The sequence below is a fragment of the Agelaius phoeniceus genome, chromosome 8 (assembly GCF_051311805.1).
Source record: "Agelaius phoeniceus isolate bAgePho1 chromosome 8, bAgePho1.hap1, whole genome shotgun sequence".
Taxonomy (NCBI): Eukaryota; Metazoa; Chordata; class Aves; order Passeriformes; family Icteridae; genus Agelaius; species Agelaius phoeniceus.
This window is the reverse complement of record NC_135272.1, coordinates 31,807,887-31,830,172: the sequence shown is the minus strand read 5'-3', so window position 1 is coordinate 31,830,172 and position 22,286 is coordinate 31,807,887. Positions and strand designations below refer to the sequence as shown.

Below are 22,286 nucleotides of genomic sequence, written 5' to 3'. Positions count from 1 at the left end.
ATCACAAGGTGATTTAATTTACATTTTCTTTCACAGTAATTTAATAATTTTTAGAAATTACTAGATAGTCAAATGTGTTTCAAATGGGTATTTTTGTTCCTTTGTTTTGGTCTTGTTTTGTATTCTTGCAGTGGAAGTGGTTTAAAGGGAAGCTCAGAAGATTTAGAAACCTGCTTTTCAGTGGTTTTCAGATAAGGCTTATTTTACTGATGTGGGGCTTTTTATGTTCTATTAGAGGTTGTTGGTCAGATATGTAGGATGCCTTTTGTGGTGGAATCAAATAGAATTAATGCAACTGGACTTGAAGCAAGTTAATTTATTGAAGAGAAAAAAGTACACTTTGTTGTATAATTCAGTTGCTTGTTTTGTAATCCAGTCCTGAGAACTGGGATATTCATTGCTTCTTGGGTCTACTAACAGAATTGTTACTTAATTGTACTTAATTCATATTTGTCCACCAGGCTGAAGAAAATAACATATCACTTGGTATTTCTACTTTTTTAAATACTGAAAATTAGGCTGTTTCCTGTGCTCCTTAGAGCTCTGACGTGGGCCTTTGACTTTTGAGCCATAGGTCTGAGAGTGTGGGTCTTTGTAGCTGGGCATTCATCCTTCTGAGCATGCTGATGTGAGAAGTGAAGGAGCCCCTTGTTTTACAAGCATAACATGTTTTTCTGTTTCAAATGTGAAAGGCACAATGATGGGATTTGCAATAGCTGAGTACTGTTGCACTTCTGTGACATGCATGCCATCCACATTTGCACTTTCTAAAGTTCAGACCTCCTCTAAATGACAGATTTGACCTGCTCTAGGAAGCATTTCCACTGAGAATCTCATGGTATCTTAGAGAGCAGAAGGCATTTTTCAGATAAGTTCTGATAAGGAATGGAAATGAGACAAGTTATGATGCAGCATTTCTGAAATCCACCATGAGATTCTGTAACTGCCCAGCATCTTCCTGGTAAGAACATCTGAAAGGCAACACCCCAGGCTTACCTGATGAAGTTTCTTGCCTTCCAAATTTGATTTCTGTACATCATAGGTTTTTTTTGGGGTTTTTTTTTTTGCATGGAGTAAAATTCCTGAAATGTCATGTTTTATTACACTTGTTTCCAATCCCAGTTATGTGCTTCCTGTGGAGAGGCTCACTGAGGAAGATGAAGTGCTTATGGGTAGTGAGGGTTTTCCAGTTTATTCTGACCTGTAATGCTGTGGGTATCCTTGAGTCAGGTATGGAGACATCCTTATATGAATCTCCAGGAGCCTTGGAGAAATTTGAACTTGAAGGCAAGCTAGAATTCAGCATTGCATTGCTGTTGTACTTCTAGGTGTTTTCTTTTTAAACACATGCTTCATTATCTTAATTTATTTACCTTAAATGTGTATCTATTTTCGTATCTGACTTGTTTTTTCACTAGTTTGGTGTGAGAAAATACCTATCTGTGTGCAGAATTTTGAGCTGTATTTCTTATTCTCATTTCCACTGGATACTAGCCCAATGATGTAGAAAGCTGGTCGTTGCCATGGTGCCAATTTTTATATGGCCACAACACTCCTGGAGCAAGAAACAATTCCTCTCCTCAAGATAATTCTGGTATTAGGTACATAGTGGATTTAAAATATTTGTTTGTCACCAATGCTGATCTTCTATGGCGCTCCTGAGCCCTGAAAGGTTAAAATTGCTAATACAGAATTTATTTTTTCATTTTTAATAAGCATTTTTCTCAGATCCAACAGCAATGATTCAAGAGGTGTGTGCTGGACTGTAGTAAGTGAATAATACTGTCATTTTATTTTCTTAACTTCTGGCTAGACATGCCAAGCTGTTCTGTTGACATCATCTCATTTGCCTGTGTTTCAGTGAGTACGGTGTAGAGACTTTGCATGGACCAGCGTACGGCCCCAGCAGCCACTCTGCTGCAGCTTCCTCAGCTCCTTCCTCCTCCTCAGCATTTCGCCATGTAGTGCCATCTAGACAAATAGTGGAAAGACAACCTCGAATGCTGGACTTCAGGGTTGAGTACAGAGACAGAAATGTGGATGTAGTACTTGAAGACAGCTCCACAGTTGGTAAGGATTTGTAAAAATGAAATGAAAGCTGCTGTCGTGAAACTGTTAAAAAAACAAATGAAGAAGATTCAACCCCAAGAATCCAAGTCCTAAAGCAAAGCAGAACAAAATCTCCCAAAAAGAAAAAAAAAAAGAAAGATCCCCCCAAAAATGCAGCCTCCACAGCTACTAACCATTCTCAAATCTCTTTACAGCTTTAAAAAAGCAAAATTTCACTAATCCATGGTAAAGGTTAGTGATCTACCAAATATTTATTTTGAAATCTAGTTTTCTTATTAACTTGCTTCAGAAACAAAATGAGGATTAATAATTAAGTTGAGGCATGAAAATGTAATTTGGGATAGGATTACTGTAGATGCAAGCTATTAATAAGTGGATGATCTTGGCATTTCCTCTTTGAATCTGTATGGCATCTCTTCCTGCACAAGATTAGTGACAAGATTAGAGGAATTCTTCCTGGTGTGAGGAACATCATTGCATTCTTCATAGTTCAATTTTTATTTGACTCTTTCGTTCAAATTAAGATTAATTCTGTCAGTTTTATTGTCTTTCCCTAAAAATGATGCATTTTGAAGCAGTATTTTAGAAGTATGCTAGTGTTTCAGAGCATGTTATTTTTTACATTCCCCAAATTGGGAATTAATTTACTTCTGCTAAGGAAGAAAAGTATTTTCATATTTTATTTTTACAGAAGAGCTTATACAGATGCAAATAAGGAGATACGTGAAGGAATAGTTGATGAAAGCAATTTTCCGTGCTGCAGCCTTTTGTCTGGGATGAAATTTGGAAATTTTGAAACTTTTGATCCTGACTTGTCCTTTCAGCAATGGATTTGGTGTTGGGTGGCGCCACCTAGCGGTGATCGGTTTGAATTATCGATGGGTGTTCTCTCTTTTCCTTTGTGCTCAGTTACGCCCATGGAAATTGGACATCAAAATCTCATCAGCTCGGAATTTTTCAGCTGTGCTGCTTTGATTTTTCTTTTCTTATTGACTTCTTAATAGTTGGCTTTTACCTGAAAGCTGTAGGGCAGAAGGCAGTTTGTGTAAACTTCTGTATTTTGGGATATAAAGATGGAGGGCAGCCTTGTGTTTAAAGCCCTTGGAGAAGTGAACAAGGCCAATTTTAGAACTTCAGCTGTGGACTTGAGGGAATAATAGTTTTTGCTTTTATGGGGATCTGCTTGCTTTTGAGAGGTGCCCAGGAGGGCAGAGGAGCCCAAGAGAGCTGGTTGATCTTCAAGGACAACCTCTTCAAAGCACAGGAGCAGTTCCCTCCAACATGCAAGAGAAGCAAGCATGTCAGAAGGCCAGCACAGAAGAAAAAAGCATTTCTGGCTGAACTAAATTCAAAAACAAAGTAGCCAGAGCTGGAAAGTAGTGAAGGGCTGCCCAGCAGGAGCACAGAGAGGTGAAGGTTTGGAGTTTTGGAAGACCAAATCTCAGCTGAAGGTGAAACCACTGAGGGGTTAGAGGGGTTTCTGTAAGTACATCATCAGGAGAAGAATGGCTAAGGCAAATGTGAACCTGTGTTCAGTGGTGAGTGCTGAGCTTGGTCTGTGGGAAGATTATGAAGTAAATATTTCTGGAAGCACTTTTTGAGCATGGGAGAGAAAAGAAGGGGATTTGGAACACCCAGCATGGATTTACTAAAGGCAAATTGTACCTAATCAGTCAGCATTATTTGCCTTTTACAATTTGATGACTGGCTCAGTTGACAAGGGGAGAGAGTGTCACTGTGGCTTTAGTAAGGCCTTTGATGTACTCTGCTGTTGTATTTTTCGATCCATAATGTTAAGATAAAAAACTGATCAAAATAAATCTTAATCTGCTCAGAGAAGGTGCTGATATTCTGGAGGGCAGGGCTGCTGTTTAGTGGCTCCTGGACAGCCTGGAGAAATGGGCTGACAGGAGCCTCCTGGAGTTCCAAGAAAATAAAGTTGAAGTCCTGTATCTGGCATAGGATAACTCCATGTTATCCCCACCTGATACCTGGCTGAAGGCTGATGGGCTAGAAAACAATTTAAGAAAAGGGATCTTGGGTGCTTCAGCCATGAACTCTTGCAGTGAAGAAGACTTGCCATGTCCCAGGCTTTGTTGGCAAGAGTGTAGCAGGTGGATCTCAGGAAATCATTATTTCCCTCTATCCAGCTCTTGCCAGACTGCATCTGGAGCACTGTGTGGGGTTTGGAGGTGCTCACAAGAAGAAAGATGATGACATCCTGCAATAAATCTGGTCAGGGCTCTGGAGCTCTGGGCTAACTGGAGGAGGGAGAAGGGGATTTGTCCAGCCTGGGGAGGAAAGGGAAAAGTTCAGAGCTGACCTCTGTCTGCAGCTGCCTGCTGGAGAAGATGGAGCCAAGCTTGTCTTGGAGGTGCATGAGACACATCAAAAATTCACATTAAATAAAAGGATTTTTTTTTTTTGTATTGTGAGAGTGGTGAAGACTGAAACTGGTTGGCCAGAAAAGTTGTCAGACTTCCATCCTGACATGTTCTAGAGCCAGTTGCACAAGTCATTGACTAAACTAGTTTAATTAGACCTTTGAGTTAGGCTTGAGTCACATGAGCTCCAGAGGTACCTTCCAGCCTGAGTTACTTTGTGACTGTAATAACTACAGGGGCAGAAGAGCATCAACATGTACAAAACATTGGAAAAGCTGTCAGAGCAGTCAGTGGCATGAACATTCCAGTTCCTTAGGTCTGGACTAATGCTAATGAAATTTGGTATCAGAAATATGCACCCTCTTTAAGTCTGGTGCTCCAGATAGCACACAGTTGTGTGTCTAATAAATATGGAATATAGAATTATCAGTATATATGTCCAAATCATCAAATCCTTGTGTGATTCTCCAATCATTCAAGCTTTGTGATTATTTTTTTAAACTTCATTTGTCCTTTACTGTTTGAAGAGTATGTTACAAGGGTAACTGGACTGAAAATCCTTCTCTTAGTAAATTTTTCCTTGCTCTTGTTTTCTAAGTTCAACTCACTGCTGTTTGAAATAAAGCAGTAAATGTGTGTATTTTATATATTTTCTTTGTTTTTCTCTCTAGGGGATATCAAACATATTCTAGAAAATGAACTTCAGATTCCTGCATCTAAAATGCTGTTAAAAGGGTGGAAGACTGGAGATGTAGATGATAGTGTAAGTTTTCAACTGTGTTTTCAGTTAACTGAATTCAGTTTCAAACTGAGCATCTGTGGGTGGGGATTACAATGCAAGAATTGTTAGTTTCAAACAGTGTCAGATGTCTTGGGTGGCACACAAAGAACTCTTAATCTAAAACATTGCAAAATAAAATCAGGACAAATCAGTTGGTCTTTGGTTTGTGTAGAATGTGACCCACCTACAAAAATGATGTTTTAAAGTAACAAGAATTGTATCTTGAAACAAAATATTTGCTGATACTGTAAATACATACCTATGATCAAAAAAAAAGAAAAAGAGTCAGAATTGGTGAATGTTTTATATTTATTTTTCTCCCCTCAGACTGTTTTAAAAAGTCTACACTTGCCAAAAAATAATAGTCTTTATGTTCTAACACCTGACCTGCCTCCTCCTTCTTCAAGTCATTCTGGGTAAGTCTTTTGGCCATAAATTCTATTTGTATGGGTTTGGGTTGGTTTTTTTGGGATTTTTTTTTTTTTGGTTTTTTCTTTGTCTGTTTTGTTTTTGTGTGGGTTTTCTTTTTGTGTTTTTTTATGAAGCCACATGTGTATTTGTAGGAATCTGCTGTCAGTAAATACAAAATGTTTTGACTACACTATTGGCTGTTGGGATGAAAAGAAGCTTGTTGGGGTTTTTAAAAGTTTGGTGGGGTACATAAACTTCTTAGGTACATACAGAATTTTACATCTCACAGATGTGATGACTTCAACAGAAATCTAGTCCCTGTGAAAATGAGAGCTGGCCTTGCATAAGTTGCTGCTTTATGTTGGTCCATTTAATGTATCTTATAAATCTGTATAAATCATTCCCATCTGATGAAAGCTTTCTTTATGAAATGTTTGTTACATTATTTTATCTTGTACATTTAAGATGTGTGTAGATGAATAATTAATATAAATGAATTAGTTATTGATTAATAATTAATTAGAATTTATTTCCTTGACTTGAGAAGAGTATATTTTATTACTGATTTGAACACTCAAGAAGTAAGCAGTGAGTGTTGATATGTCACAGAATCATCAAAGCTGCAAGAGACTTTCAAGATTATCTAGTTCAACCCACCATAGCCACCTCTAAACATATCCCAGGTGCCACATCCAGGCATCTCTTGAACACTTCCTGACTTCACCACATCCCTGAGCAACTTAATCCTGTGCTTAACCACTCTTTCAGGGAAAGATGTTTTTCTAATACCTAATCTGAACTTGCTGTGGTGCAATTTAAGGCCGTTTCCTCTCATCCTTCCACCTGGGACATGGCAGTGGAGACAGACTCATTTTTTTGAGGAGTTTGGAGAGTGAGAAGGTCACCTCTGAGCTGAAGGCTTTCTCCAGGCTGAGCACCCTGGGCTCCCTCAGTCACCTCAGGACTTTCCTCCCCAGCTCCATTCCCGTCTCTGGCCCTGCTCCAGCCCCTCCGTGTCCTTCCAGAGCTGAGGGGCCCAGAGCTGGGCACAGCGCCCGAGGTGAGGCCTCAGCAGCACAGGGGACAGTCCCTGCCCTGGTCCTGCACCATACCTGCTGAAATCCAGGTGCCACTGGCCCTCCTGCTGAAATCCAAGTGTCACTGGCCCTCCTGCTAAAATAAAATCCAGGTGCCACTGGCCCTCCTGCTAAAATCCAGGTGCCACTGGCCTTCCTGCTAAAATAAAATCCAGGTGCCATTGGCCTTCCTGCTAAAATCCAGGTGCCACTGGCCCTCCTGCTGAAATCCAAGTGTCACTGGCCCTCCTGCTAAAATCCAGGTGCCACTGGCCTTCCTGCTAAAATAAAATCCAGGTGCCACTGGCCCTCCTGCTGAAATCCAGGTGTCACTGGCCCTCCTGCTGAAATCCAGGTGCCACTGGCCCTCCTGCTAAAATAAAATCCAGGTGGCACTGGCCCTCCTGGCCACCTGGCCACCCCTGGCTCGTGTTCAGCCCCTGGCCAGAAGCACCCCCAGGTCTCTTTCTGCTGTCAGGGAATATTGCGAAGGTTTGAAAATGAAATGATGTTCTATGGTAAACACTCTTTTAACGTAATTAGCAATTTTCTTCTGTGTGTTTCCCTTTCCCGAAGGCAGCCCTGTATGTGATGTTTCCCAGGAAAATGGGAATTTTCCTCGGTAGCCGCTAGAGGGTGCGAGGGAATTGAGCCTGCCAAGGGAGCTGCTCCGGAGCGGCGAGCTCAGGGATGCCTTTGGAATGGGGAAAAATGCACGGATTTCAGCTGGTCCGGAGAGGGAGTTGGCTTTCTGCCCTTGTAGGTGATAGGAGAATATTCTGCTGGTGAGAGGAATTCTTGGAGAGTCAATAGAAATTTGTAGCTGCCTTCCTAAGGACTGAAAGTACTTTGTATATTACTGAAAGGTACTTGTGCACATCAGCGTGTAGTCTGTGGAGGAATTAAGAATGCTGCTATGAATTATAAAAGTAATAATTATAAGAAAAGGAGCATTAAGAGAGGGAAGAGTAGCACTGGAACAGAGGGTGGTGTACAAGAACTGTATGTGGAAACAGGAGCTGTATTTGTGTGTGAGGAAAATAAGCCATTGTACCTTGGCAGATATTTGAAGAACAGTGAAAAGACACTACAGCTGCTAATTGTTCCATTTCCAATTCCAAAATTTTCTACCCAGGTATTGCTGTATATTGTAGTTTGCATGTTCTAATTCTGGAGAGAAAATTGGAGTCTGAAGAGAGTTGTTTATTGCAACTGCAGTAAAGTATATAACAACAAACTGTTTAAAAACAGTTCTTAGCCTTTTTTATTGGATTAATGGTTTTAAAGAACTTTACTTGACAGTAAAATCAAAGTAGTTGTTACCTTTTATAGTTTATATTTGTTTCATAGTGGAGATTAGTTCTGGATATTTTTAAGATAAAAGTTGGTAGCTTTGGGACAGCAAATGGTGTCTAATTAGTGGCTATTTAAACACGGATAATTTGAAGGCTAGATCATCTTCCTGAAGTCATAAATTCTAGATGAAAGGGGAGGCTTGCCTCCAATTAAAGCATCAATGCAGATCAAAACACATCTAATTGAAGCAATGTACCAAACCCAGTTACACTGTTTACTGCCTACTGTTAGGTCAGTTATTATTCAGATTAGTTTGTTACCCACAATTTTTGAAAGCGTCATGCTCACATCTATTATTAATGGATGTTGAGGAACTTTGCCTCTTGCTCTGGGAGTTCATCTGTTGTTTTCTTCAAATGCCTTCTGTTTTGAACTAGAGATAAATAGTCGTGGTTTGAATATCTCCAGAAAGTGATATTTGAAAAGCCTGAGATTCCAGTATGTGATATTTTATCTATATGCCCTTCTTAAAAGGAACAGTCTGGCCTCAGCTGTGTAAGATCCAGTTTTTGTCTGTTCTTTATAGTGAGACAGAACAGTGTCTGAAACATCCTATTCCAACATATTGGTATGAAGGCATTGAAGTTTATTGTGACAGACTGAATGGGCTTAACCCAGAACTGACTGAATACCAGCATCTAAATGTAATGGCAAAGTGATCCTGCCTTTTAAACAAACAAAAATCTCCTGGGGTATCTTTGTTCATCAGTGGCCTACCTAAAGTTTTTACAGGTAATAGAAACCCAGTGAATTACTACTGCATGCTAGTAAATTGAGGTGGAAAGATTAAATTTAAATGTCAAATACCACATGTATTGTTCCACCCTGCTACCACAATTTCAGCTGGCAAAGCCATACTTATCCATGCACCATATCCAGAACAATAACCATGTGTTCTGTGAGCTGTGGACATAATGAAATCTGATTTCTAGTGAATTCCTGCCTCATCCCAGCAGCTGCAGTAAATCAGCCTTCTCCTTCCATACTTCCCATCATCTCACCTACCTCTGATGCTGCCTCCAGTTGTGTATTTTGTAGGATCTGTGTAATATTTTGTAGCATTTGTGTAATATTTTTCCCCTTGCACAGAGTATCAGCCTGTCCTGCATCTGCTCTCCAGCTCACAGTCAGGTAGTACCAAAGGAAAGGAGAAATCATGTCCTGTGGGTAGTTCTGACATCACTGGCCAGGGGTCACTGGATGAATATAAAATATTGCACTTTTAATGCAGCCTTTTGTTGAGGTGGGTGGTAATTTGGGTCCCCTTCCTCCTCCTGGCTGTTGATTTACACCTAGTATTTGAGACCTTTCTAACACTCTGAGACCTCCTTAAAACCAGTGGCTATGTTCAAAAGTTACCAGGTGGGAGCAGAATTTACCAGGCGGGTGGAGAAGAACACGATTTCCCTTGGAAAGCAATCCTGAAAGGAAAGATGCCAAAGAATGTCCATCATTCAGCATCCATGGGGTAGATCCCTTGCACCAGCTTTGTCAGATTAGACTAATCCCTTCCTCAGCAATTCCTTCCCTTTGTTGCCTTGGATGCTTCTTGAAGGCTGAGAATACTCAGTTGAGGAAATAGCTTTAGGAGAATGCAAGAGGGAAGATGAAAAGTGTGAGCTTGGGAGTCTGGCCATGGAGCTGGATCATCCAGATCATCTCTCCTTTCTATCCTGTGTGTTCTGGCAGATATTTTTTATCATTTTTTGTTGCTGTTGTCATTATAATGGATATAATGTATTTTATACTTCCCTTGCTAAATAGCTGAAAGTCAAAGATACTTTATTATACTTGATGAATCACTGGAAAGTTGAAAAGCATTAAAACCCCAGGTGCATACCATGGAGATTATTAGAAATAATGCAATTTTGCTAAGTGATTGTAAGTTGTTTAACAAGTGTAATCATCTGTGTGGAAAAGAAAAAACCCACAGATGCCTTTTTTCAAGCAATAGGTCCATATCTTGCTGAATGCCTCTGCTTTAGATGATTGCAGAGCAGTGGTGGTGATGTGGTGTCTTGTTGTACGTTATCAACTGTAGCAGAGTGTTAATTAAGAACGATGTAACCTGCAACTCCAATTATTAGTCCTGTCTGTTTAGCTGGACAGGAGCAGTGCCTTGCTTTAGTTACTTTGAAAGCTTCCATAAGAATGGTAAGATTAATGTTTTATTTTCCCATCTGTTCATGAGACAGTTTAAAAATCCTGAAGTTTAAAATGAAATAGAATGTAAACAAAAGGGCTTCTGCTCATTTACATGTTAGCCAGATTTGCTAACTGATTGCTGTTTGAACCTAATCTACCACCTCCTGCTGCATTAGCTACAACAAACATTACATTTACATACTGATTTCTTATTTTGTTTTAATGTAAATAATCTGTAATTACAGTAAATTTGGACTTCTGTTGACATGAGCTTATATAAATCTGTAAGTTTAAAATGGAAATGTTAATTACCTTGTGTCATACCTGTTTATATAAAAATCAGAGGTTTTGGGGGAAATCTCTGTGTGACTGAGAAAGATATTGCCTCGTGGGAAATACTGAGTGTATTTCATAAAAATACAAGGAATGAAAAGGACCATTTACATATTATTGATTAAGGATTTACTTATAGTATCAAATTCTGAAATATTACTAAAATTTCCAAGAAAAATGCTGTTGAAAAGCAAAGTATTACATAAAAAAAACAGAGCATGTATGTCATACTTAACAGCAGATAGAATCAATCTGTTTTTTATATCCAAGTCTCTTGCTAGAACTGGTCAGAGCAATGACTGTGCTCTGATCTGTTTTCTTTTGTGTGTTCTTGGACTTCTTTTTTGGGTGTAGGCAGGGTACCTCAGTTGGAGGATTGGTGCCCAAAAATACAGATTCCCTTGCCTCTTGTGCTGCGCAGTGAGTGCAGAATCATTCAGCTGAGGTAGAAAGGTTGTAATGGTGTATGTCACCTATCAGCAAATGCTCTTCAAAGCTGGGGTTTGCAGTTGGGAAAAAATGTTCTGGTAAGAGTGGCCTACTTTAGTCCTCTTTCCAGAATTAAGTTTTCTTTTTCCACTAATTAATTCTCAGATTAATTGTATTCTCTTAGCACTGGTGGCAACAAAGAAAAAGAAGGAAAAAAAATCTGTCTTGTCTTTAATGGGACCTACAGTTTGACCCTGATTTTTTTTGCCCTTTTAATATAGCTATTTCATTTGGGAAATTGTAGTGAACTGTAACATTTGTAGGAAAATTTAAAAACTGCAAACACTGAGGCCAAAATTTTAGAGATGTTCCTTATAATCCAAGTCAATCTTCTCAATATATTTATGTGGACCTAAAGAGAAATAGAAATAAGCTTCATCTTACTGCCAGTTAGAAGTTTCCCATAAATATTTTCACCTTGTAAAATTCATCATTACCTTAATGGCTGAAATACAATTTTTGGGCAAGGTGTATTTTGGTCCAAGTAATTTGAAGTAATCTGTGTCCCCCTTTGCTGGAGGAAATGATTATGGGAGGGCCAGAGATCTCTGGCTGTGTGTTCACATCAACCCCATCCCATACAGGAGGGTGGGCACCAGTGCTGGCACCAGTGGCCCATCAATTGTGCCATCAATTCCTCCTCCCTCTTTCTTGAGGACACTGTCCAAGCTTTACAGCTGTCATGTGGGATTTTGATGTAGGAGCTCCAAGAACTGGAGCAGTTGACCAGTGCATTTCTGTGTAAGCACAAGTAATGTTCTTCAGTTTGTTATTTTTCTGAAGAAAAAGTGAACAATTAACCATGCACTGCATTTGCTGACACTTTCAAACCTAGTTTCTCCTCAATTTTTTTCAGTTTTTTTTTTTAGCCAGCTTAATTTTCAGCCTCTTTTTCACTCTGTTTGTCAATGAATATGTGCTGAGAATTTGCTTGTTAACAACATTCAGCTTGTGTTGCTTAGAAATCCCAAAAGTAGAGGTGTCAAAATTGTTAGTTCAAAAATTAAAGCTTTTAATTTTTAGGCGCTTCATTTAAATTTGTTTGAAGAGTATTTTTTCCTTTCTAAAATATTTCCTGCTCTCACAAGTGGAAAACTTTTTCTATGAGTGGATGCTTTTTATTAGCAAGCTGTAATTTGAGTTGTACTGAAGTGAGGGGATCATGAATAACTGGAGAGACTGAGGGTTTGATCAGACTGGCCTGTTTATTCTATGTTTATATCAAATACAGAATGAAAACATGAGTCATATTATCAGTTAGCATCTGCAGATTTTCAGATAGAGTCAAAATAAGCTATAACAGAACCTTGTGTGAGTCTGTATGGAATCCAGAGCCACTCACATATGCAGTAATTAATGTTTTCAGAGCAATTAAATATGTCATTTGCCTCCAGTATTTGCTGAAAACAAATAAAAAATCAGAATCTGAAAAAGCACAGCAGGATATTTTAGTTGCTACTGAACATTTGCCAATAGAAAATATGGTTATGGGGATGCAAAACTTACTAACAATCAAATTAGAATTACCTTTGAAAATAGGCTTACAACTTTTCAGGACTCTTTATTTTTCCCCCCTCTTTTGAGGGACTGTTAGGTATTAAAAGAATTGTTAGGCCTTTTGTTGAAAATCTTGTGAAAGTACAGGAAACTAAACTACATGTTCAGCATCAATGACTCCTGTTACATTTGTAGTGTCTCTCATGCACATGATCATACTTAGCATTGGCAATGGGTTATATTTATTTTCTGTATTGGAAAACCATTAAAGACAAGAAATAGCACTTCATGATTTTGTTTTGTAGTATGTGATTATTGAGATGTGACTGGAACCAAATTAGGTTTCCCAGTGAAGATATTTTTGTAAGCTAAATATCCCTGAGATGTTCAAGCAAATTGTGTATCTCTTGCTAAAGCATCCAGTGAGTATTGTATGAGTTCCTTCCCATCTGAGCAGCAAACCAGCAGATCAGTAATTCCAGAAGGAGCTAAAACTGACAAATCAGGTCTCAAATGATGGAGGAGTCTTTCTTGTCTTCTTGTCTCATAAGATACAGCTGTGCTGGTCTGCGTTCAGAATTTGTCCTTTAGTGCTAAGAGGAATGCCTTGTTGAAGTGTCATGGAATAGTGAAGATGTGAAGGAAAAAAAACCACATCTGTCATTCTTTTAAGTGTATGTGATAAGAAAAAAAAATAATTGAATAGGCACAATTAAATTTCATATGCCACTGAATAAGTCAAGTCTGCACAAATATTGTTTAGAAACCCAAGGTGTGGTGCAGTGTTGCTGCAGTTTTGTAGCATGTGCAAGATTGCACACAGCCATAATTGCCATGTCTGTAACAGAACTCCTACATTCTGCTTTGAAAAGTAGTTAGCTGCATAATTTTGTACCTAATTAAGCAATCAGGATGCCTTTTTAATATCCAGAAGTTTTACTACCAGGAAAATCAGAAAAAAACCCTCAAGTTTATTACAACATGAAGATATGGTTGCCCTGTTTAAACTGTATCTTAAGATTTTTTTTTAAATTTAATTTTTATTTCTGTTTTTATTTTTATTAAAACCCTCTGTGAATGTACATTTAAAACAATGAGAGCAGAACTAAATGTTCATTACCTACACGAGAAATTTTGCTGTGGTTACTTTTCCAGTTCTAATTAGCTGGGTTTGTGTGCTTTAAATGAATCTAAGCAGAAGAATTTCCATTTGGTTTCTGCTTCAGGTAACCCTTGAGAAGCAAGAGCACGCTTTGCCTTATTCTATTTACCATCAGTTCTTAATGTGCATCATAGCTTGATATTTGGTCTGGCCATCAATATGCTGACAAGCCTATTATTAATGGCATTAGGAGTGCTAAATACACCTGATGTTTGTGAAGATAATGGGACTCTCCATTTTGAAAATACTTAACATTAGATGAGCTTTAAAGGCTGCAGTCACCTTATTAAGGAAGGAGTTCAGGAATGGCCTTTGGTCATTCTCAGCATGCTTCCTTGCATTTAAGAGTGAAAAGAGAGATGATAATGTTGTGCCTGGACTTGTCCATGCAGAGTTTAGGGTACCCTGGGGTTTCTGCATCTGACTGTAAAACAAGCTATAACATGCTTATCCCTGATTTTCCTGTTTTTCTTTCAACCATTTCAGGGCCCTGCAGGAGTCATTAAATCAAAACTTCATGCTGATTGTCACCCATCGAGAAGTCCAGCGGGAGTACAACCTCAACTTCTCAGGAAGCAGTACCATTCAGGAGGTGAGTGCTGTTTCACAGCTGAAGAATAAATGTAGCTCATTATAGCTAATGCCAGCTCTCTTAAAGGGGGTTTGCACAGTCCTGATGGATATTCCTGTATTTTATTAGTCTTTTTTATTTTCATCAGCTGGATCATCAAGATTTGATTAAAGAATTCAGTTATAAAAAGGTGTTCTATTAAATTATACAGAAAGGATGTTTCTTTTTGTATTGTAGTAGCAAAATACACAAACAGTTGTGTATACACAAACAGTTTATTGAGTTATTCAAATTTCATTTTACTTGAAACCCCTTGAAGCTCCCTCTGTCTTCCCTTCTTTTAACCAGCTCTGTCTCCATTGTGTGGGCACCTCAGCCCCTGTGCTGGTTGCTGTTGGGGTGCTGTAATTCTTACTGGCCTGGTATTTGTGTGAAATGGACGTTGCTGCCGTTCTGTGGAACGGCCAGCAAGGGGTGATGTTGGAGAGAACTTCGGCAGAATTAAGTCCTAAAGGAACAAATATCTCTGATGTGACTCTGGACTCTCTGAATTCAGAATAAGCAACCCCTTGCATATTTTTAAAACTCCTTTCCAAGCCCAAAGGTTGTTGTCTAGTGCTCCATGGTGTATCTAATGCCAGATGTTGTGGATGTTATTTTCCATATAACCCACTGCCTTCTGGAAACTTGACAAACAACCTAGAAATGTGAATCTTCAGAATTCACATTACAAAATATTAAGATTAAATGTTTGCTTTTCAAATTAAATGTATGTTTGCTATTATTGGTCTGACACTTCTCTCAGTCTTTTAGGGTTGAACGGATTTTATTGAAGTTTTTTGTGTTGCATGCTGACATGGTAGACAGAATTAATTTAAGTTCTGTAATATTAACTATGGGAGTAGTATTCCATACAACAATGAAAAATGATCACTAACTGTTTTCATTGTGAATCCTGTTATTCTTAAGATCTAGATCTATTCTTAAGATCTTAAGATCTATTTCTTATGTTTAGATCTACTATAGTAAGTTCTGTTTTGCTTTTCCTGGTAATACAAATACACATACTTGAAGCAGTTTGACTTTTGAAGGGCTGAGTTTTGACTCTCTATAATTATAAAGAATTTGAACGTGTTAATGGAAATAAATCATCCAAATATGTGGTTTTAATTTTAAAATGGTGAGATTCTAAAAGAAAACACATACATATATATTGTCTGTTTGGTCTGTTATCAATGCTGTATCATTTACTTTGCTGGTGGGTCTTACCTGGCTTAAAGGAACCAGAAAGCAGTGACAGGGGGATCTAAGCTGCCTTTCCATCCACTGAAGTTTTCTTGTTTGTTGGTAATGGCAGGTTAGAGTCATGAGGTTGCAGTAGGAAATAAACATAATTTAAAAGTTAATTATGATTTTTCCCTTAAACAACCAAAATAAAAACCCTATCACCACATAACCAGCATGAGCAGAAAACCTTTCTTTGCCTTTCTTGTATCTGAGTGTCACACTCAATAGAGTGTATAAAATTGTGAAGGGGCTAAAATGAAAGGAGCTCCCTGGCCCTTGTGCAGCTGATGCTGAACAGGTGAACTGTGCAAAGGCTCCTGGAAATCTCTGGAGATTTTGCTGAGGTAAAAGGGTTGCTGAACATTTGTCTAATTATAGAAAACAAGCACTGTTTTGAATGTTAACTCCCTAATGGCTTCTTAATTTAATTTTTTTTTCTTTTAGCACAGAGTAATCATTGTAACAAATCTAGGCAGTCCTTGTGGTTTGGAGGAATCAGTGGTATCTTTCCTCATCTCCTTTGTCTCTGTCCTCTCCAGGGACTGTTAGATTTTTTTTTCCTCTTCACTCTCTTGTTCACACTTGAACAAATTAATAGTTTACTTTCCTCCTGGTGTATTTTTGTAACGGTGGAGAAGCTCAGTGATGCAGTTGCCAACCACAAGAGGGCAGGAAGGACTATTCAATTATTACCTAAAAATGCTGCTCAGTGTTTTCAAATTAGCTTCTGGTATATTAACAAAAAGGACTATAATGGCCAAGTTATTGTTTGATTTACAGATAATTGGCATATTGCAGGGAGGAGACTTAATTTCACCCTTTTAAATTAAACAGGGAGATTTAAAAAGACATAAAATATTCATTAATGTTCAGTGATTATAAAGCAGTGGCATATATTTATTCTACCTTTATTACTGTTTCGATGGGAAAATACAGCAAATATTTCAGAAATCGACTTGGCCATACTGACAAGTTGAAATGTTTAAGCAGTGTTAATGCAATCTACTCACACGCCATATCCTATGCAGAAAGATTCAAAATGACTACATCAATTATTAAAAGAAATATTTAAGATTCTAGAAATGTTCTACTTCTTGCCACAGTTCGGTGCAACTGTCTCTCAAGGGCTACTGGTGCAGTGTGTTGTTGTTATTAGTACTTTGAATTTTAAGGAATAGATATTTTTTCCAAGGGTCTCAAAAACCCCCCAAACTTGCACCAAAAACTCAACCCCACCACCCTTTCAGAAGGCAGAAATGTTTTGCAGTGCATTAAATGCAAAACCCAGTGAGCTCACAACTGTGCTTTCCTAAACTACTATTTCTGCAGTTCTCTTTTGTTTTTATTGTTTAGGATGCATGTTTAATAGTAAATGATATTTGGATGAATTGTTTTCTCAAAGAAATCACGGTGTTTAATGGGGAAACCATGTGACAAAAAATTAGCTGAGAGAAGCCTGGTGCCGTTGTGCTCATGTCTGCTTCCAAAATTGATTGCATATTACTTTAACAGTTGGATTTTGGAGGGTACTTGAAAATCCCTTTGTTTTATTTTTTAACATTCTTTGCCAAAATATCTAACTCTTTACGTATTAAGATCTGTTTTGTCATCTTAAAAAATATAAGTTGCATTCAGTTATATTGTTTTGTGATCATGAACTTATACAGAATCTTTGGAAATGAAATAAAAAAATAAATGGAACTTCTCAAAAATTCTGTATATTCAATTTAAATTTTTTTTTTAGTTGGGCAGGGGAGTAGTTAACTTGGAAAGTTAATAATAACATGATGGTCTAAATTGCAAGGTAATCTGTGTCACAGGTTTCTGTCATCCGTTTGTTCTTGTAAAATTGCAGTATTAAATTAATTCTGGGCAGATACTGTTCTGGGAAATATCATGGTTAGTTTTTTCCATGATCTGCATTTTAAATTGGAAATTGGTAGGTTTTATGCTGGTTAGGAGACTGTTAATGAATACATTTCCAGTGTATTACATGGTTATATAAAGACAATTTGACAAATTGAACTCCTAATACAAGACTAAAAGGAGTTTTCTGTCTGAAGACTTGTTCTTTATTCTGCAACAATAATTTATAGAGGCTGTTTGAAATTGGAGAGATTTTTTAACTTCAGGTTTGAGAAGCTCTGTGCTAAATTATTACAGGGCATTGCCACATTAAAAATAATTTCTGTCTATACTTACCAGCTTGTTCCATTTAGAAATGAACATTTCTACTATTTTTCATTTTTGTATGTTGTAGTTTTATTATTTTACAGAAATGAAGGAAAGCCTTCTTCAGAACGGGGAATATTTAAAACTGTGTTAAAAGCAAGTTTGTGTTCTGATCCTGGAGCAGACAAACTAATTCATGAAAAACTTAATGGGCTTGAGTTCTTGTCACAATAATGTGCTCTACACTTTTTGTTTTAATCAGTGACACAGAAAAAAAAAATCAAACATTTTTAACAAACTGGATTGCTCCATTAAAAACAAGGACTTTACATTTGTCTATTTTACTCATTTGATACAGATTTTGAAGCCTTTTTGTGATTCCTACCTGCAGGATTGCAAAAATATCCAGTGTATACAAGCTGTGGCTGCTAAAGAGTGGATGAGTTAAATATGCAGAACGCTCAGTCCCCTCACAGATTGGTGATCTTAGTTTGTAACTGCTGGAAATTCCAGTTGAGAATACTATGTAAAGCAAGTAGTGGGCACTAGAATTCTTGGTAGAACATAAAATCTGTGCAAACAATGCAGAGAAGATGGGTTTTTAAATACTGGCTGCCTCTGCATAACTGCCTCTGATTTTTATTCCCTTCCTTTAGCCAATAACTTAAGCAGGGCTGCCTGCTCAGCATCCCTGTCACCTGTGCTAGGTAATATATTTGTTCTCTGCTCCCCACAGACTCGCTGGCTAAGGTGGAATATGGAAAGCAATGTATCCAATAGCCCTCCAGGCAGGAGGAGGAACTATTTGTGCACACAACTGCCTGGGCTGAGATAAACTGTAAATTCTCTGTTGACAGACCCCAATCACATCCTTTGTGATGAATTTCTTTAAACTTTTTTCGTGAGTGGATGAATGTTAAGCAAGATGCAAAATCACCACTATAAACATGCAGGCAGAAGCCTCATTTAAACGGCCTTAGTAAATGTAATATATAAATATAGGTAAGCTGAGAAATTACCTGCAGCAGGCAGAAAAATAATCTGGCTGAAGGTCTTGTACCTTTTTCAGATCTGTTTTTTTGTGTCTGAACAAAATATTTTCAAGACAGTTGTTGGTGAGTGAGATCATTCAAAGTAAACGTGAGACACGGGCATGGAGACATGAAATGCATGGATAAATAATGTTACTCTTTTTAATGCTGTAGCTACATAATTACAATAAAACACATTTACCAGAAATAGACATACCCAAATAGGGTACATATATTAATAATTTCAGAAACAGTTGTTTTGTGTTGGACATTTTGTGCTTGCTTTAAAATTGTTGAAAACTGCTGTTGTAGTGAAAATCAGTAACTAGCACTTTTTGGATTTAATAGGAGTTGCACAAACGTTCTATTGTTCAAATAACTCCTAGTATCAGAGAAGCTATTAAAATACATTGCTACACTCATTGTACTCAAGACCTGTATGTTTTTGTGAAATGTGAACATTTAGTTTGTTTTTTAAAGAAATCTGTCATCTTAAAATTATACTCAATTTATTGCAAGTTGCGACCGCGTTATACATAATTTAAACATGACTGTGATAGCCTCAGTGTTCTGCAGTGGTAAATGAGGATGTGCTAGCCAGCCAGGCTTTGACTTTTTCAGTGAGGAGAGAAAAATTTTTAAAAAGCTAAATCAACTTCTCGATTTGTTTTTTGCCTTTGTATAATAGAAAACCAGCACATTCTGAAGGTAAAATGTGTTTTAGAACCTGAAAGAAATCCGGATAAACTTTCTGTAAGTGGTCATGTGTTGGGAATTAGATGAAGTTCCTTGGGAAATAAAGAGGAAATACCTTTTAGGTACCTGTTCAACAGTGATAACTTTATTAGGCACTTAAAATATCTTAATGCCTGACTGAAGAGATCTGTTTTGAAGATATCTCATTGAAAAATATATATAACTACTTTTCTTTTTCTGCAACAGAAACAGCAATAAGAGATAAAGAAAGGGCACTACTTCTCACTTAATTATGAAACCTAATATATTCCTGACAGAATATGTTTCATAACCTGTAATTTGATTTTGGTAGGTTTGGACGTGCATATCATTAAAGAAACGATCTTCAGTTATTAAAAACTAGTAAACATGGACATTTTTATATGCAAGAAAAGGCAGAGAGTAAATAATTGCACTGGTGACCAATACTGTAATAATCCTGTTTTACAATATGCACTTGACAGGTTGTAATAGTGCTAATTGAAGAGACTAATTCACACTTGCTTCATTCTATTCAAAGGCAAAATCAGCAGCTTGTTTTGCTTTTGACCAGATGGTCCTGATGAACACCTACTGTGCACTTTAAGTGCTTTACTAGAATTACAAAGGCTGGGGGCTGCATCCGACTCAAAATGATTTGAGAAGAGAAAAAAACCTCACTGCTCAATGGATTTGGTGCAACTAAATTAATTCTAGTGGACCCATTACACATTGAGCCCCCTTTTCAAAGTGCTGAGCCTCCTCGTTTGTTCTGTAGCAATGAGAAAGTGAAAGGCAGATTACTGCAAACAGAAATAAAAAAAAAGTGCTGTGAAAAGGAGAAAAGAGGCCTTGAAGCCTTTTCATATCATTTGGGTTTTTCAAGTGCGTTATTTTTGGGGAGGGTGGATGTATGAAAAGCCAATTGGAGTTTTTTTTGTTTTAAAGTGCGCTATTTAAGTACTATGAATATAAAAGCAAGAGCAACAGTTGACTGAGTTTACTGTGGTAAAGCTTTGTGTCCAAGGATGAATCAAATTCATTATAGTCAATGCTTTGTATTTTCATATGAATGTAGGGTTAGTTTCACAAGACTGTGTCTGTTTAGGATAATTATAATTTAATATTTTCCTTTCATAAAGTTATCACTGTAGTTTATCTAAAATTTGCTGAAAGCAAGGTTTTTTCCCTTGCATAAATTTAGAAGCACCCAGAGAGTTTTAAACTCTAAAGGAGGCTGTTTGATTTGCAAGGGAAGGCGAGGCAGGTTCCAATAGCACAGATTATTATAACTAATTAGAAGTCACACATCTGTTAACGTTCAGTTTGTCAGCACTCAGTTAAGTGTGTGTGTGTGTGTGTGTTTATATCTCTTCTTCCTTTCTCTCCTTCTCTGTCTCTATTCCCCTCCATCCCTAAGTGTAAGTTGGGTTGGAGAGAAACTCTCAAAGGATAAGGATCAATTTATTTGAATTTGAAAATAATGAGGAGTCATTGTTATAATTTTGGTTATGGGTTTGGCTCTGTAAATGCTCAGTCATGTGAGTTGTCCTTATTTTAGAAGTAATCATGTTGAATTGAATGGCTTTGCTCATGTAATTTAAGGATGCTAAGGATTTTGGGGATCAAGACCTAATTTAAAACCCTGAATTTTTTAAAAACTGCAATTAAAACCTTTGCTTGCTATTCTGATTTTGAATATTTGCTGTGTTTTACTTTCGGGTTGGTGAATTTTTATGCAAGGCTTCTATCATAATGCTAGCTATTAAAAAGGTGTTAGCATGAAATGACAAGAAAACCTAAGCAGCTTTATGAACATATTAAACAGCTCTCTCCCCAGCTCTTGTGCTATTTAGAGTGGGAAAGCAGCACTCTGTAGCTAAATAGCTCAGTGCTGTTATCTGTGTGAATTATATTTAGTTGAATAACAAATGAAAAATTCAAGTTAGCAATTTTTTTTGCAATTAAAAAAAATTAATTTACAGCTTGTAAATTAAAGTGGTTTAGAACGTGGTTTAACCTTTCTATCCCGTGTTAACTATAATATGATCACTTCTATTATTGCATGATATACACTTATATTAAAAAAACACATTCGTTGAATTGCTGATTTGTTTTCAAACAATGAAATTTGTATTTGTGCAAATTATAGTAGGCACAGTGTTCTCTCATGTTTTCTCATCAAACAACCCAATTATACTTATAAATAGTGAGGTGCTAATGAACTGTTGTTCGGGAAAAGTTGATTTTTTTTTTTTTAAACTTGAGTAAGAAAGGAAACACTTCACAATTTTAGAGTGCTTGCTTGGTGAGAAAATATTTGAAAATATTTTACTTATGTAAATCATGTTGGTGCTATCACTTTTAAATACACAACAGAAGCTAATCTAAAATCCCCATCAGTTCATATGGAGCGTAACTACATGCTTGACATTGTAAATTGCTCACTTAATTGGGAACTGAGGATTTACTTATATTCATTAAGTTACAGAAGTTGTTTCCTAAGACCTGCTATTTCAGCTTGAAGTTTATCTCTGCATTCACTGAATAGAAGGAGGTAATTTTTTGGATAGTTGTGGGGATAAGGATATTTAAAGTAGTGGTTGTGGAGTTACAACACCAAAATGGTCACAAGTATCTTGATTGCAGCATAATGATGGTGCTGCACTACATTGCTTTGTAATTACTATGCAAAGAAAACACTCAGTTGCTGTTCCAACTGTGAATTAATAATGTTTGTCCCATCCATAACATCTTAGTGACACGGGCACCATCTCTGTAGTAAACCTGTTCCTTAGGGTTTTTCA

The 22,286-nt window shown here is 37.3% G+C and overlaps 1 protein-coding gene across 1 annotated transcript in view; it reads left to right on the top strand.

Moving 5' to 3' along the window:
• Window positions 1-22,286, top strand: part of FAF1 (Fas associated factor 1) — a 147,438-nt gene that overhangs the window by 32,936 nt on the left and 92,216 nt on the right. The window contains exons 4-7 of the mRNA XM_054638072.2: window positions 1,862-2,070; window positions 5,126-5,217; window positions 5,563-5,651; window positions 14,191-14,296. Coding sequence (XP_054494047.2) covers window positions 1,862-2,070; window positions 5,126-5,217; window positions 5,563-5,651; window positions 14,191-14,296 — 496 coding nt within the window. The remainder of the gene's footprint in view (window positions 1-1,861; window positions 2,071-5,125; window positions 5,218-5,562; window positions 5,652-14,190; window positions 14,297-22,286) is intronic.